This window comes from Scyliorhinus canicula, chromosome 2 (assembly GCF_902713615.1).
Source record: "Scyliorhinus canicula chromosome 2, sScyCan1.1, whole genome shotgun sequence".
Lineage (NCBI taxonomy): Eukaryota > Metazoa > Chordata > Chondrichthyes > Carcharhiniformes > Scyliorhinidae > Scyliorhinus > Scyliorhinus canicula.
The window spans coordinates 15,785,812-15,803,230 of NC_052147.1; the positions used below are offsets into that span (position 1 = coordinate 15,785,812).

The 17,419-nt window shown below is 54.3% G+C and overlaps 1 protein-coding gene across 1 annotated transcript in view; it reads right to left on the minus strand.

Annotated features, from left to right (window-relative positions):
* Positions 1-17,419, minus strand: part of abcd4 (ATP-binding cassette, sub-family D (ALD), member 4) — a 63,265-nt gene that overhangs the window by 32,642 nt on the left and 13,204 nt on the right. Inside the window, exons 7-8 of the mRNA XM_038821479.1 lie at positions 6,978-7,028; positions 4-22 (exon numbers count right to left, since the gene is read on the minus strand). Coding sequence (XP_038677407.1) covers positions 4-22; positions 6,978-7,028 — 70 coding nt within the window. The remainder of the gene's footprint in view (positions 1-3; positions 23-6,977; positions 7,029-17,419) is intronic.

A 17,419-nucleotide genomic window follows, 5' to 3' on the forward strand; every position in this document is an offset into this window, starting at 1 on the left:
CATGTGCTCCACTCTTCCTGCTCTGTCACCATGCACATCAGAACAAATTAATTCACAACTTATCTGAAGGAGCCTGCTCACACTGAAGGTGTTTGCAAGCAATGTCCCTTCTCATCATTCTCCCCATCATTAACCCTCTCACACAGCACTCCCCATTAACCCTCTCACACAGCACTCCCCATTAACCCTCTCACACAGCACTCCCCATTAACCCTCTCACACAGCACTCCCCATTAACCCTCTCACACAGCACTCCCCATTAACCCTCTCACACAGCACTCCCCATTAACCCTCTCACACAGCACTCCCCATTAACCCTCTCACACAGCACTCCCCATTAACCCTCTCACACAGCACTCCCCATTAACCCTCTCACACAGCACTCCCCATTAACCCTCTCACACAGCACTCCCCATTAACCCTCTCACACAGCACTCCCCATTAACCCTCTCACACAGCACTCCCCATTAACCCTCTCACACAGCACTCCCCATTAACCCTCTCACACAGCACTCCCCATTAACCCTCTCACACAGCACTCCCCATTAACCCTCTCACACAGCACTCCCCATTAACCCTCTGACACAGCACTCCCCATTAACCCTCTCACACAGCACTCCCCATTAACCCTCTGACACAGCACTCCCCATTAACCCTCTCACACAGCACTCCCCATCATTAACCCTCTCACACAGCATTCCCCATCATTAACCCTCTCACACAGCACTCCCCATTAACCCTCTCACACAGCACTCCCCATTAACCCTCTCACACAGCACTCCCCATTAACCCTCTCACACAGCACTCCCCATTAACCCTCTCACACAGCACACCCCATTAACCCTCTCACACAGCACTCCCCATCATTAACCCTCTCACACAGCACTCCCCATTAACCCTCTCACACAGCACTCCCCATCATTAACCCTCTCACACAGCACTCCCCATTAACCCTCTCACGCAGCACGCCCCATTAACCCTCTGACACAGCACCCCCCATTAACCCTCTCACACAGCACGCCCCATTAACCCTCTCACACAGCACTCCCCATTAACCCTCTCACACAGCACTCCCCATTAACCCTCTCACACAGCACTCCCCATTAACCCTCTCACACAGCACTCCCCATCATTAACCCTCTCACACAGCACTCCCCATTAACCCTCTCACACAGCACTCCCCATTAACCCTCTCACACAGCACTCCCCATTAACCCTCTCACACAGCACTCCCCATTAACCCTCTCACACAGCACTCCCCATTAACCCTCTCACACAGCACTCCCCATTAACCCTCTCACACAGCACTCCCCATTAACCCTCTCACACTGCACTCCCCATTAACCCTCTCACACAGCACTCCCATTAACCCTCTCACACTGCACTCCCCATTAACCCTCTCACACAGCACTCCCCATTAACCCTCTCACACAGCACTCCCCATTAACCCTCTCACACAGCACTCCCCATTAACCCTCTCACACAGCACGCCCCATTAACCCTCTCACACAGCACTCCCCATTAACCCTCTCACACAGCACTCCCCATTAACCCTCTCACACAGCACTCCCCATTAACCCTCTCACACAGCACTCCCCATTAACCCTCTCACACAGCACTCCCCATTAACCCTCTCACACAGCACTCCCCATTAACCCTCTCACACAGCACTCCCCATTAACCCTCTCACACAGCACTCCCCATTAACCCTCTCACACAGCACTCCCCATTAACCCTCTCACACAGCACTCCCCATTAACCCTCTCACTCAGCACTCCCCATTAACCCTCTCACACAGCACTCCCCATTAACCCTCTCACACAGCACACCCTGGTTCCTCACATCGTCAACCCCCATCGACCTCCACCTTGTCGGTCCCACCCCGATGCTCACACCCATACCCCGTCAACCCATCACCCACCCCCCGATCCGCCCACACCCCACCACCCCATCCGCCCACACCCCGCCCCTCATCTGCCCGCACCCCGCCACTCCATCCCCACAATCCATCTGCCCACGCACCACCACCCTATCCGCCCATCCCATGGGCCCACACCCCATCTGCCCACACCCCGTCACCCCATCCCCCCACCACCCCATCCGCCCATACCCCGCTATCCCATCCCCCGCCACCCCATCCACCCCACACCCCGCCAACCCATCCCCCCACACCCCACCACCCCATCCGCCCACACCCCATCCACCCACACCCCACCACCCCATCCACCCCACACCCCACCACCCCATCCACCCCACACCCCACCACCCCATCCCCCCACCACCCCATCCCCCCACACCCCGCTACCCCACCACCCCGTCCCCCCACACCCCGCTACCCCATTCCCGTCACCCCATCCCCCCACACCCCATTCCCCGCCACCCCATCCCCCCACCCCGCTACCCCATTCCCCGTCACCCCATCCCCCCCACCCCATCCGCCCACACCCGCCACCCCATCCCCCCCCCACCCCGTCCCCCACACCCCACCACCCCGTCCCCCCACACGCTGCCACCCCATCCCCCCACACCCCGCTACCCCATCCGCCCACACCCCGCTACCCCATTCCCCGTCACCCCATTCCCCGTCACCCCATCCACGCCACCCCATTCCCCGCCACCCCATCCCCCCACACCCCGCTACCCCATCCCCCCACACCCCACCACCCCATTCCCCGTCACCCCATCCCCCACCACCCCATTCCCCGTCACCCCATCCCCCCACACCCCACCAGCCCATCCCCCACACCCCACCACCCCATCCGTCCACACCCCACCACCCCATTCGCCCACACCCCGCCAGCCCATCCAACACCCCATCCCCCCACACCCCGCCACCTCATCCGCCCACACCCCGCCACCCCATCTGCCCACACCCCGCCACCCCATCCGCCCACACCCCATTCCCCGCCACCCCATCCGCCCACACCCCATTCCCCGCCACCCCATTCGCCCACACCCCGCCAGCCCATCCCACATCCCATCCCCCCACACTCCGCCACCCCATCTGCCCACACCCCATTCCCCGCCACCCCATCCGCCCACACCCCATTCCCCGCCACCCCATCCGCTCACACCCCACCACCCCATCCGCCCACACTCCGCCACCCCATCCGCCCACACCCCATTCCCCGCCACCCCATCCGCCCACACCCCATTCCCCGCCACCCCATCCGCTCACACCCCACCACCCCATCCGCCCACACTCCGCCACCCCATCCGCCCACACCCCATTCCCCGCCACCCCATCCGCCCACACCCCATCCGCCCACACCCCATCCGCCCACACCCCATTCCCCGCCACCCCATCCGCCCACACCCCATTCCCCGCCACCCCATCCGCTCACACCCCACCACCCATCAGCCCACACCCCGCCACCCCATCCGCCCACACCCCATTCCCCGCCACCCCATCCCACACCCCATCCCGCCACACCATCCGCCCACACCCCATTCCCCGCCACCCCATCCGCCCACACCCCACCACCCCATCCGCCCACACCCCACCACCCCATCCGCCCACACCCCATCCGCCCACACCCCATCCGCCCACACCCCATTCCCCGCCACCCCATCCGCCCACACCCCACCACCCCATCCGCTCACACCCCACCACCCCATCCGCCCACACTCCGCCACACCATCCGCCCACACCCCATTCCCCGCCACCCCATCCGCCCACACCCCACCACCCCATCCGCCCACACCCCACCACCCCAGCTGCCCACTCCCCACCACCCCATCTGCCCACACCCCACCACCCCATACCCCACCACCCGATCCGCCCGCACCCCGTCACCCATCCCACACCCCATCCCCCGACACCCCGCCACCCCATCCGCCCACACCCCATTCCCCGCCACCCCATCCGCCCACACCCCACCACCCCATCCGCCCACTCCTCACCACCCCATGTGCCCACACCCCATTCCCCGCCACCCCATCCGCCCACACCCCACCACCCCATCCGCCCACACTCCGCCACCCCATCCCCCCACACCCCATTCTCGCACACCCCATCTGCTCACACCCCGCCACCCCAGCCGCCCACTCCCCACCACCCCATCTGCCCACACCCTGCCACCCCATCCCCCCACACCCCGCCACCCCATCCTCCTACACCCCATCTGCTCTCACACCGACACCCCATCCGCTCACAGACCGCCACACATCCGCCCACACACAACCAGCCCATCTGCCCACACCCCCAGCCCATCTGCCCACACACCCCCAATCCATCCGCCCACACCCCCATCCCATGGGCCCACACACCCCCATCTCATGGGTCCACACCCCCATCCCATGGGCCCACACCCCCAGCCCATCTGCCCACACCCCCATCCCATGGGCCCACACCCCCAATCCATCCGCCCACACCCCCATCCCATGGGCCCACACACCCCCATCTCATGGGTCCACACCCCCATCCCATGGGCCCACACCCCCACCCCATCCGCCCACACCCCCACCCCATCCGCTCACATGCCACCATCCCATTCCCCCACACACCCTGTTCTCGCACACCCCGTCCCCGCAACCCCACGCCACCCTGGCCCCGTTACCCCGCACCCATCACTCCATCGCCCACCCCATTCCCACTCAGTTTATAACCTTTCATTTGATCAAGATCTCCTAACCTGTTCCACAGAACAAATTATTTCTCATGTACACTAAGTGAACCAGAGGCAAAGGTTAGGGGTAGTAAGGGTCAAATGAAGATCAAGTTTCTGTTTATTCTGATCCATCATTTATAGTCTAGTCTATGAAGGGCACCTATACTACATCAGGGTGACATTTCCATTTCCTATCCACAAAGCCATTCTTTTGGCTTCATGAGTGATTCTGTCAACTAGAACCAGCTTTTGAGCAATTTTATGTAATGGAAACGTGTCTGCTTAGCTCACCTCCACTGACCTCCCACATGGATTGCCTGAGGCGTTCTGACAGTCTGACCAATCAGGGCACTGAAAGGTGAACCAGTCCCATGGATGTGAGGGGTGGGGTAAAGGGGAGGGGTCTCGGCGGACTGAAGACTGGAGCATTTTGGAAAAAGCTGCTGGGACACTGGGAGGCTTAATGGAAAACCGGGACATCTGGTCTCCCTGTGTCCTGCCCACCTTACTGCTTGTCAAACAGTCGTTACAGCACAGAAAGGTGGTTATTTGGCCCATCAAGGTCGTGCTGGTACATTGTCCAGCCTGTCCCATTTCCGGGCTCTATCCCAGCAGCTCTGCAAATTCATTTCCCTCAATTGCCCGTCCAATTTCCTTTTGAAATGATTTATCGTCTTGACTTCCACCCCCTTTGTGGACAATGTGCTCCAGGTCATTAGCACTCGCTGAGTAAATAAGTCCCACACCCTCCTCATGTCGCTTACCAAAATCTTAAACGTGTGTCCCCTGGTCCATCAACTAATGGGAGCAGTTTTTCTTTGTCCACCTTATCTCAGCCTGTCAGAATTTTGTACACCACGAATAAATCTCCTCTCAAGCTCCTTTACTCCAAGGAGAACAATTGTAGCTACGCCAACCTAACTGTGGAGCCAGAATCCCCCACCCCTGGAGCTGTGCTGGTAACTCTCCACGGAAACCGCTCGAGGTCACATTTCTTGGATTGGCTATCCCTTACCTCAACGACCCCATTCACACGGATCTGAATTCCCATTTCCCTTCCTTCCCTTCTCTCAACCACACACCTCCCCAGTCACCCGTTCTTGTCTCCTCATCTCTCAACCGTACACCGGCTCCATTAACAACCCCCCCACCCAGCATCAAATTGGTCCCAAACTGCCTATGTTCAAGGTCACGAGAGGTCGCTGACTGTAAAACAAATCTGCCCTTCAGGTAGCACTCTCGCCCCTCCACAACCCCCCCCCCCCACCCCACCAACTCCCATTTCAGGGTCAGAAGCACAACATTCAGACTGTTATTCCAGTGCCGTGTTGAGTGAGGGAGTGCCGCATTGTTGGAGGTGTTGTCTCTCAGGTGAGACATTAAGCCGCAGGCCCGCCTGCCCTCTCAGCTGTATGTAAAAGATCCCTTGGCATTATTAGGGTTGGCCCTGCGGAGAACGGAGGGGTACTCCCTGGTGTCCTAGCCAGTATCAATCCCTCAACCAACATCCACAGTGTCATGTGAGAGTACATTTAAGAAATGGGTGTTTATAAGATAGCTGTAGTGGATGTACCTTTAAGAAATGAATGTCAGAGTGTGGGTGGAGCTGGGCTGTCTGTCTGCTTTACTTGCACTTTGGGCTGTCTGCTACAGGGTTTAGTTTAGTTTTAGATTTAGAGAAGCTGCAGTCACAGCAAGATATGTATGAATTGCTACAAGCTAAAGAATGTTCATTTGGTGATTTCAAAGTGGTAACTGCTCTCAGTAGAGAAGTTAAACCTGATGTCTTTCTGTAAAAAGGGTTATTTTTGTCTTGTGGGTGTTACAAGGACAGATTAAGAGTTACTTATAGAGTACTGTATTCTTTGGGGGATTTATTGGTGTTGATAGTTGTTAAGATGTTTACTGTGGGTTTATAAAGTGTTAACTGGTTTGATAAATAAACATTGTTTGAATTTAAAAGTCCTGTAGATCTCTGTTGCATCCCACCGATAAAGTAGGCCCGTGTGCTCCCCATAACCACAATCTATTAAAAGTTGTGGGTCAGGTCATGATACACTTTGGGGTTCTCTCAACCCTGGCCCGTAACAACTATAACCAAATTATGCAGTTGTTCTCCTGTTGCAGTTTGTGGGAGCTTGCTGCTCACATAATTAACTGCTACTTCCTATACTACAGCTTCAAAAGTAACTTCCCTTGCAGTGAAGTGCTTTGGGTTGCCCCGAGGTTGCTAAAGGCGCTGTGTAAATGCAAGTCTTTCGAACAACTTGGTGATTTCAAAACAGCTGCTTACACCCACACAGCTCCTTGGGTGATGTCCTTTTACAACACGTTCATTCACAGGAACTCGCTGACTCGCGGCCTTACCTGTAGAAAGCAGCGGACTCCGCATTAACCCGGATCTGCATGTGCTTAAACCTGCGGGAGAGAAGCAGGGAGAGGTCATCTCGGTTTGTCTTCACACGCAACATCCCCTCATTTGGAGACACAAACACCCACAGAAAATTGCCACGTGTTTCTGTTTTGCCATGTCCCCAGAACAACGGACGGAATACCTGCCTGGTGTGTTTTGCCGGGCTGAGTGCTGAGTCAAGTATTAAAGGGTAAGTGCATCATAGAACATACAGTGCAGAAGGAGGCCATTCGGCCCATCGCGTCCGCATTGACCCACTTAAACCCTCACTTCCACCCTATCCCCGTAACCCAATAACCCCTCCTAACCTTTTTGGACACTATGGGCAATTTACCATGGCCAATCCACCTAACCTGCACGTCTTTGGACTGTGGGGGGAAACCGGAGCATCCGGAGGAAACCAGCACAGACATAGGAAGAATATGCAGACTTCGCACAGTGACCCAGCAGGGAATCGAGCCTGGGACCCTGGCACTTTGAAGCCACAGTGCTATCCATTTGTGCTACCGTGCTGCCCATGACATCCTGTCAACCGAGACAAAATCGGGCAGCACAGTGGTGCAGTGGGTTAGCCCGGCAGCCTCACGGCGCCGAGGTCCCAGGTTCAATCCCGGCTCTGGGTCACTGTCCGTGTGGAGTTTGTTGGAGTTTGCACATTCTCCCCGTGGTTGTGTGAGTTTCACCCCCACAACCCAAAGATGTGCAGGGTAGGTGGATTGAACATGCTAAATTGTCCCTTAATTGGAAAATAATTGAGTACTCTACATTTATGTTAAAAAACTGAGACAAAATAATTTACTGTTAATGGTCATGCGTACTGTCAATTGAGGCAAAATATTCTATTAGCGACAATCTAAGAACATAAGAACTAGGAGGAGTAGGCCATCTGGCCCTTCGAGCCTGCTCCACCATTCAGTGAGATCATGGCTGATCTTTTGTGGACTCAGCTCCACTTTCCGGCTCGAACACCATAACCCTTAATCCCTTTACTCTTCAAAAACATACCTATCTTTATCTTGAAAACATTTAATGAAGGAGCCTCAACTGCTTCACTGGGCAAGGAATTCCATAGATTCACAACCCTTCGGTAAAGAAGTTCCTCCTAAACTCAGTCCTAAATCTATTTCGCCTTATTTTGAGGCTATGCCCCCTAGTTCTGCTTTCACCCACCAGTGGAAAACAACCTGCCCACATCAATCCTATCTATTCCCTTCATAATTTTATATGTTTCTATAAGATCCCCCCCCCGCATCCTTCTAAATTCCAACGAGTACAGTCCCAGTCTACTCAACCTCTCCTCGTAATCCAACCCCTTCAGCTCTGGGATTAACCTAGTGAATCTCCTCTGCACACCCTCCAGCGCCAGTACGTCCTTTCTCAGGTAAGGAGACCAAAACCGAACACAATACTCCAGGTGTGGCCTCACTAACACCTTATACAGTTGCAGCTTATTTCCTAGTCTTAAACTCTGTTCAGCACAGGGCTAAAGAGCTGGCTTTTAAAGCAGACCAAGGCAGAGCAGCAGCACGGTTCAATTCCCGCACCAGCCCCTCCACGAATAGGCGCCGGAATGTGGTGACTCGGGTTTTTCATAGTAACTTCATTTGAAGCCTACTTGTGACAATAAGCGATTTTCATTTCTTTTATCAACTCCATTCGTCTTCTTAATCACCTGTTGCACCTGTAAAGCGACTCATGCACTTCGACCTAGATCCCTCTGCACAGCAGCATGTTTTACTATTTTATCATTTAAATAATAATCCCATTTGCTGTTATTCTACCAAAATGGATAACCTCACATTTGTCAACATTGTATTCTATCTGCCAGACCCTAGCCCATTCACTTAAACTATCCAAATCCCTCTGCAGACTTCCAGTATCCTCTGCACTTTTTGCTTCACCACTCATCTTAGTGTCGTCTGCAAACTTGGACACATTGCCCTTGGTCCCCAACTCCAAATCATCAATGTAAATTGTGAACAATTGTGGGCCCAACACTGATCACTGAGGGACACCACTAGCTACTGATTGCCAACCAGAGAAACACCCATTAATCCCCACTCTTTGCTTTCTATTAATTAACCAATCCTCAGGGCAGCACGGTGGCCTAGTGGTTAGCACAACCGCCTCACGGCGCTGAGGTCCCAGGTTCGATCCCGGCTCTGGGTCACTGTCCGTGTGGAGTTTGCACATTCTCCCCGTGTCTGCGTGGGTTTCGCCCCCACAACCCAAAAATGTGCAGAGTAGGTGGATTGGCCATGCTAAATTGCCCCTTAATTGGAAAAAATAATTGGGTAATCTAAATTTAAAAAAAAAAAAAATTAACCAATCCTCTATCCATGCTACTACTTTACCCTTAAACGCCATGCATCTTTATCTTATGCATATTATGTTCCACTTGTACAGGACCCTCCTGTTGGGCTGCACTTAGTGAGTAACAGTGCCCAATTCTGATCCCTGTACTATAAAGAGAGACAGACAAACACTGGAGAAAGTACTTTTTTTTAAACAAGGGGGTGCCGGAGCCGAAATCTTTTGAGCTCTCAGATCAAATTGAACAGAGCAGAGTTTCATTCTTGAGAAGACAGAGAATGGAGACTTACTGTATGAAGGGGTTGGACAGCAGGGGTAGATCTGGATGGAATGATTTCACTTGTGGGGTGACTCCAAAACTAGGGACTAATAAATTGGAAAATAAGGAAATAATATCCACTCAAAGAGAGGTGGTTAACTCGCTACCATAGGAAATGGTTGAGGCGAAATGGTTCGGTGCTTTAAGAAGCAAACTCGGGCGAGTATCTGTGAGAAATGCAAATCGCAAGGTATGCTGAGGGGCTGAATTGAGGTAGATCAAATGGGAAGAGATTCGTGCTTGGTTTGCAATCACCGGGCGGCCCGGTAGCATAGTGGCTAGCACAGTTGCTTCACAGCTCCAGGGTCCCAGGTTCGATACCCGACTTGGGTCACTGTCTGTGTGGAGTCTGCATGTTCTCCCCGTGTCTGAGTAGGTTTCCTCCGGGTGCTCCGGTTTCCTCTCACAGTCCAAAGATGTGCAGGTTAGGTGGATTGGCCATGCTAATTTGGCAGTGTGTGGGGGGGGGGGGGGGGGGGGGGGTTTGCTGGATTCGGCGGGGGGAGGGCTTGGGTAGGCTGCTCTTTACTGGGGTCGGTGCGGACTCGATGGGCCGGGTGGCCTCCTTCTGAACTTCCATAAAAAGCAAATTACTCCGGATGCTGGAATCTGAAACAAAACCAGAAAATACTGGGCTATCTCAGCAGGTCTGATAGCATCTGTGCAGAGAAGGGAGCTGACGTTTTCAGTCTGAATGACTGTCAAAGCTAGAGAGAACTGGAAATAGGATCAAGTGGACTTCCGGTTGCGGCTATGCCTGGGTCGGTCGCACGTTTGGCAGCTCCCGCCGAAAATTGACTTTTGGGCCCTTTTAAGGAGCCCCAGCAGCACTTGGTCGACGATTCCTGGTGTGGGAAGACGGCAGTAAGGTTCCCCTAGCACTGTATGCAGTGGACCAGGAGCGGCGCGGTCAAAAAAGGGGCATTAGAGAAGAGAGGAGAACGGTGCGAAAAAGCAAGATGGCGGCGGGCGGAGACCAGGCAGCGTGGGCTCAATGGTCGTGGGAGCAGCAAGAGTTTCTGAGAAGCTGCTTTGCGGAATTGAAGGCGGAGATGTTGGCCCCTATGAAGGCGTCGATTGAAAGGCTGGTAGGGACCCAGAGGATGCAGGGGACAGCGATTAAAGAGGTGCAGCAGAAGGCCCCTGATAACGAGGACGAGATCCTGGGCCTGGCGGTGAAAGTGGAGGCGCATGAGGCGCTACATAAAAAATGGCAGGAGAAATTCGAGGATCTGGATAACAGGTCGAGAAGGAGGAATTTGCGGATTCTGGGTCTCCCTGAAGGTATTGAGGGGTCGGATGCTGGGGCGTATGTAGCCACGATGCTGAGCACGCTGATGGGCGCGGGAGCCCTCCCGAGGCCCCTAGAGCTGGATGGGGCACTTAGAGTCCTGGCGAGGAGACTGAGGGCGAATCAGCCGCCGAGAGCTGTGGTGGTGAGGTTTCACCGCTGCACCGACAGAGAGTGCGTTTTGAGATGGGGGAAGAAGGAGCGGAGCAGCAGGTGGGAGAATGCTGAAATTCGCATTTACCAGGACTGGAGCACAGAGCTGGCCAAGAAGAGGGCAGGATTGAATCGGGCCAAGGTGGTTCACCACGGAAAGGGGGTGAAGTTCGGGCTGTTACAGCCCGCGCGACTGTGGGTCACATATCAGGACCGACACCACTATTTTGATACGCCGGACGAGGCGTGGACCTTTACCAAAAATCAGAAGCTGGACTTAAATTAGTGGTCTGTAGCATGTTGTGGGGGATGTTGTGGGTGGGAGGGGACGATATTTGTGTTTTCTTTTTTTTTCTGTGCAGGCGCTGATCTGGGAGGGGTTGTTCCCCGCGTTCGGTGGGGGGAGAAGGGGCCGGGAACCCTGGGCCTCTGGGGATGGGGGTGAGGTTGTAGGAGAATGGAGCTGCGCCATAGAGGGCAGGTCAGCCCGGACTGGGAGCGTGGGTTTTCTTTTCCCGCGGAAAGAGAGGGGGCGGGTCCGGACGCGGGGAGGCGGTATTGGATTGGAGTCCACATTGGTCTGCAAGGGGTGAGGAGGGGGGGGACTTTGGTTTTAGGAGGGAATTCTGCGAGGATCGGTGGCAGAGGCGGGAGCGGCCGGGGTCAGCAGGAGTCAGCTGACATGCGGGAGTGCAATGGGAGGAGGGGGGTCAAGCAATTGCTTGGCCGGGGGAGTGGGGGGTTGGGGGCGGGTACTGGGTTGCTGCTGTATTGACTGAGGGGGAGCTGGAGATAAGAGGGAGAGTCGGGGCGGGGAGCCTCCGCCTGGGGGGCTGGAAGGAGCGGGAGGCGTGTGCATGTGGCTGGCCTAAAAAAGGAGATGGCTAGTCGGCAAGGGGAGGGGGGAGCCCCCCGATCCGGCTGATCACGTGGAATGCGAGAGGCCTGAATGGGCCGGTCAAGAAGGCCCGGGTATTTGTGCACTGAAAGGGACTGAAGGCAGACGTAGCCATGTTACAGGAGACGCACCTGAAAGTTGCGGATCAGACCAGGCTGAGGAAGGGATGGGTGGGGCAGGTCTTTCACTCTGGGCTGGACGTGAAGAACAGCGGGGTGGCAATCCTGGTGAGCAAGCGGGTGACTTTCGAGGCGGTGGGCATTGTGGCGGATAAAGGGGGCCGGTATGTGATGGTGAGTGGGAGGCTGCAGGGGGCCCGGCTGGTGCTGGTGAATGTATATGCCCCAAATTGGGATGATGCAGGGTTCATGAAGCGGATGCTAAGCCGGATCCCAGATTTGGAGGTGGGGAACCTGATTATGGGGGGGGGGGGGATTTCAACACGGTACTGGACCCGGCAATGGATCGGTCTATGTCTAGGTCAGGTAAGAGTCCGGCTGCAGCCAAGGTCCTGAGGGGGTTTATAGATCAGATGGGGGGGGGGAGTGGATCCGTGGAGGTTTGCTAGGCCAAGGGTGAGGGAGTTCTCCTTCTTTTCCCACGTGCACAAGGCCTATTCATGGATAGACTTTTTCGTGGTGAGCAGGGTGCTGATCCCGAGAGTGGAGGGGACAGAGTACTCGGCCATCGCGATTTCGGATCACGCCCCGCAATGCGTGGATCTGGAGTTGGGAGAAGAGAGGGGCCAGGGCAGCACGGTGGCGCAGTGGGTTAGCCCTGTTGCCTCACGGCGCCGAGGTCCCATGTTCGAATCCCGGCTCTGGGTCACTGTCTGTGTGGAGTTTGCACATTCTCCCCGTGTTTGCGTGAGTTTCGCCCCCACAACCCAAAGATGTGCAGAGTAGGTGGATTGGCCTCACTAAATTGCCCCTTAATTGGAAAAATGAATTGGGTATTCTAAATTTATTTAAAAAAAAGAAAAAAAAAAAAGAAGAGAGGGGCCAGCGCCCAGTGTGACGCTTGGACGTGGGATTATTGGCGGATGAGGAGATCTGTGGGCGGATCCGGGGGTGTATACAGAGGTATATGGAGGCCAATGACAATGGGGAGGTCTCTGTGACTGTGGTCTGGGAGGCGCTGAAGGCGGTGGTTAGAGGGGAGCTGATCTCCACCAGGGCCCACAGAGAGAAGAGGGAGAGGAATAGATTGGTAGGAGAGATATGTAGGGTGGATAGGAGATATGCGGAATCCCCCGAGGAGGGGCTGTTGAAGGAGCGCGCCGGGGGGGGGGGGGGGGGGGGATGCGGCAGTACCTGGACCAAGTGGGGTTTCCGAGGGTGGAGGAGGAGCAGGTGGAGGGCTTGGCGGCCCCGATTGAGATGGAGGAGCTGGTTAAGGGAGTATGCAGGCGGGCAAGGCCCCGGGACCGGATAGGTTCCCGATTGAATTTTATAGGAGGTTTTCGGAACTGTTGGCTCCGTTGCTGTTGAGAACTTTTAACGAGGCAAGAGAAAAAGGTAATCTTCCCCCGACGATGTCGCGGGCTCTGATCTCGCTTATTCTCAAGCGGGACAAAGACCCGTTGCAGTGTGGCTCGTTTAGGCCGATTTCACTCCTCAATGTGGATGCCAAGTCGTTGGTGAAGGTCCTGGCCACTAGGATTGAAGATTATGTCCCGGGAGTGATACATGAGGATCAGACGGGGTTTGTGAAGGGCAGGCAGTTGAATGCAAATGTGCGGAGGCTTGCCCTCGGGGGGGGGGGGGGGGGGGGGGGGGGGATGCAGAGGTGGTGGCGGCCATGGACGCGGAGAAGGCCTTTGACCGGGTGGAGGTGGAGTGGGGTACCTGTGGGAGGTGCTAGGTAGGTTTGGGTTTGGGGAGGGGTTAAATTGTTAGACCAGGCCCCGGTGGCGAGTGTATCGACGAACCAGTTGAGGTCAGAGTACTTCAGACTGTATCATGGAACAAGGCAGGGGTGCCCTCTGTCCCCCCCCCCTGCTGTTTGCTTTGCCAATTGAGCCATTGGCCATGGCGCTGAGGGAATCTAGAAGCTGGAGGGGTTTGGTGGGGGGGGGGGGGGGGGGGGGGGCTGGGGGAGGTTATGCAAACCCTCAGGGAGTTTGGAGACTTCTTGGGGTATTAATAATGGGAAATGAGGAAATGGCTGAGGAACTGAACAGGTTTTTTGGGTCGGTCTTCACAGTGGAAGACACAAATAACATGCCAGCGACTGATAGAAATGAGGCTATGACAGGTGAGGACCTTGAGACGATTGTTATCACTAAGGAGGGAGTGATGGGCAAGCTAATGGGGCTAAAGGTAGACAAGTCTCCTGGCCCTGATGGAATGCATCCCAGAGTGCTAAAAGAGATGGCTAAGGAAATTGCAGATGCACTAGTGATAATTTACCGAAATTCACTAGACTCTGGGGTGGTCCCGGTGGATTGGAAATTAGCAAACGTGACGCCACTGTTTAAAAAAGGAGGTAGGCAGAAAGCAGGAAATTATAGGCCAGTGAGCTTAACTTCGGTAATAGGGAAGATGCTGGAATCTATCATCAAGGAAGAAATTGCGAGGCATCTGGATAGAAATTGTCCCATTGGGCAGACGCAGCATGGGTTCGTAAAAGGCAGGTCGTGCCTAACTAATTTAGTGGAATTTTTTGAGGACATTACCAGTGCAGTAGATAACGGGGAGCCGATGGATGTGGTATATCTGGATTTCCAGAAAGCCTTTGACAAGGTGCCACACAAAAGGTTGCTGCATAAGATAAAGATGCATGGCATTAAGGGTAAAGTAGTAGCATGGATAGAGGGTTGGTTAATTAATAGAAAGCAAAGAGTTGGGATAAATGGGTGTTTCTCTGGTTGGCAATCAGTAGCTAGTGGTGTCCCTCAGGGATCCGTGTTGGGCCCACAATTGTTCACAATTTACATTGATGATTTGGAGTTGGGGACCAAGGGCAATGTGTCCAAGTTTGCAGATGACACTAAGATGAGTGGTAAAGCGAAAGTGCAGAGGATACTGGAAGTCTGCAGAGGGATTTGGATAGGTTAAGTGAATGGGCTCGGGTCTGGCAGATGGAATACAATGTTGACAAATGTGAGGTTATCCATTTTGGTAGGAATAACAGCAAACGGGATTATTATTTAAACGATAAAATATTAAAGCATGCCGCTGTTCAGAGAGACTTGGGTGTGCTAGTGCACGAGTCACAGAAGGTTGGTTTACAAGTGCAACAGGTGATTAAGAAGGCAAATGGAATTTTGTCCTTCATTGCTAGAGGGATGGAGTTTAAGACTAGGGAGGTTATGTTGCAATTGTATAAGGTGTTAGTGCGGCCACACCTGGAGTATTGTGTTCAGTTTTGGTCTCCTTACTTGAGAAAGGACGTACTGGCGCTGGAGGGTGTGCAGAGGAGATTCACTAGGTTAATCCCAGAGCTGAAGGGGTTGGATTATGAGGAGAGGTTGAGTAGACTGGGACTGTACTCGTTGGAATTTAGAAGGATGAGGGGGGATCTTATAGAAACATTTAAAATTATGAAGGGAATAGATAGGATAGATGCGGGCAGGTTGTTTCCACTGGCGGGTGACAGCAGAACTAGGGGGCATAGCCTCAAAATAAGGGGAAGTAGATTTAGAACTGAGTTTAGGAGGAACTTCTTCACCCAAAGGGTTGTGAATCTATGGAATTCCTTGCCCAGTGAAGCAGTTGAGGCTCCTTCATTACATGTTTTTAAGGTAAAGATAGATAGTTTTTTGAAGAATAAAGGGATTAAGGGTTATGGTGTTCGGGCCGGAAAGTGGAGCTGAGTCCACAAAAGATCAGCCATGATCTAATTGAATGGCGGAGCAGGCTCGAGGGGCCAGATGGCCTACTCCTGCTCCTAGTTCTTATGTAAGCAAACGTGTCGCTGATTCGGAAGTGGATGATGGAGGGAGATGGGGCAGCATGGAAAAGACGAGAGGCGGCATCTTGTGTAGGTACTAGCCTGGGGGCACTGGTGACGGTACTGTTGCTGCTTCCGCCGACGCGGTATACCACAAGCCTGGTGGTGGCGGCAACGCTGAAGATTTGGGGGCAATGGAGGCGGCACAGGGGGGAGACGGGGGCCTCAGTTTGGACCCCGATACGGAATAACCATAGGTTTGCCCTGGGCAGGATAGATGGTGGGTTCTGAAGCTTTGAGCGGGCGGGAATTAGAAGGCTGGGGGATCTATTCATTGACGGGACATTTGCCAGTCTAAAGGCACTGGAGGAGAAATTTGGGTTACCCCCGGGAAGTGCCTTCAGGTACATGCAGGTTCGGGCGTTTGTCAGGAAGCAGGTAGGAGAATTTCCATTGCTGCCTGCCCGCAGGATACAGGACAGGGTGATTTCGGGTGTGTGGGTCGGAGAGGGTAAGATCTCGGGAGACATACCAGGAGCTGCAGGAGGCGGAGGAAGCCTCGGTGGAGGAGTTGAAGGGCAAATGGGAGGAGGAGCCGGGTGAGGAGCTGGAATAGGGCCTGTGGACTGACACCCTGGGCAGGGTCAATTCCTCCTCACCTTGCGCCAGGCTCAACCTGATCCAGTTTAAAGTGGTACACAGGGCGCATATGACAGGGGCGAGGATGAGTAGGTTTTTTGGTGTGGAGGACAGATGTGTGAGGTGTTTGGGGAGCCCAGCAAACCACACCCATATGTTCTGGGCGTGCCTGGCGCTTGCGGAGTTTTGGAAGGGCTTTGCAAAGGTCATGTCCAAGGTCCTGGACACTCGGGTAAAACCGAGTTGGGGGATAGCGATATTTGGGGTATCGGAGGATCCGGGAGTGCAGGAGTCAAAAGAGGCCGGAGTTCTGGTCTTTGCCCCCTTGGTAGCCCGGAGAAGGCTCTTGTTATTGTGGAGGGACGCAAAGCCCCCAAGTGGGAGGCTTGGATCAACAACATAGCGGGGTTTCTCAGGTTGGAGAAGATAAAGTTTGCCTTACGAGGGGAGGTCAACAGCATCAGCAAGTGGGGGGGGGGGGGGGGGGGGGGGGGTGCTGGGTGGTAGTGTTACACTGTTTATCGTTTAGAGGGTTAAGTTGTTCTGTTTGGTTGCCATGTTGCCCTTTTTTCTTTGCATTGTCTTTCTTTTTGGAGTGTTCTGTAAAACGTTTTGAAAAACTTTGAATAAACACATTTTTAAAAAAAGAAATAGGATTAAGTTCGTACTGTTGTGGTGGGGGCGTGGAGCAGTGAGGTCCAACGATAGGTGGAGATTAACAAAGATGTAGTGGGCAGAAAGGCAAACGGAATGTAAATGGAGATGATTAAGGCTAAAGAGGGTGCAGATAATGGCACATTAAGAGATCAGAATGTGTTAATGACAGAACAAAGGTGAGCAGTGAGTCAAAGGGCAACTAGGAAAGTTAGAACATGGAACATACAGTGCA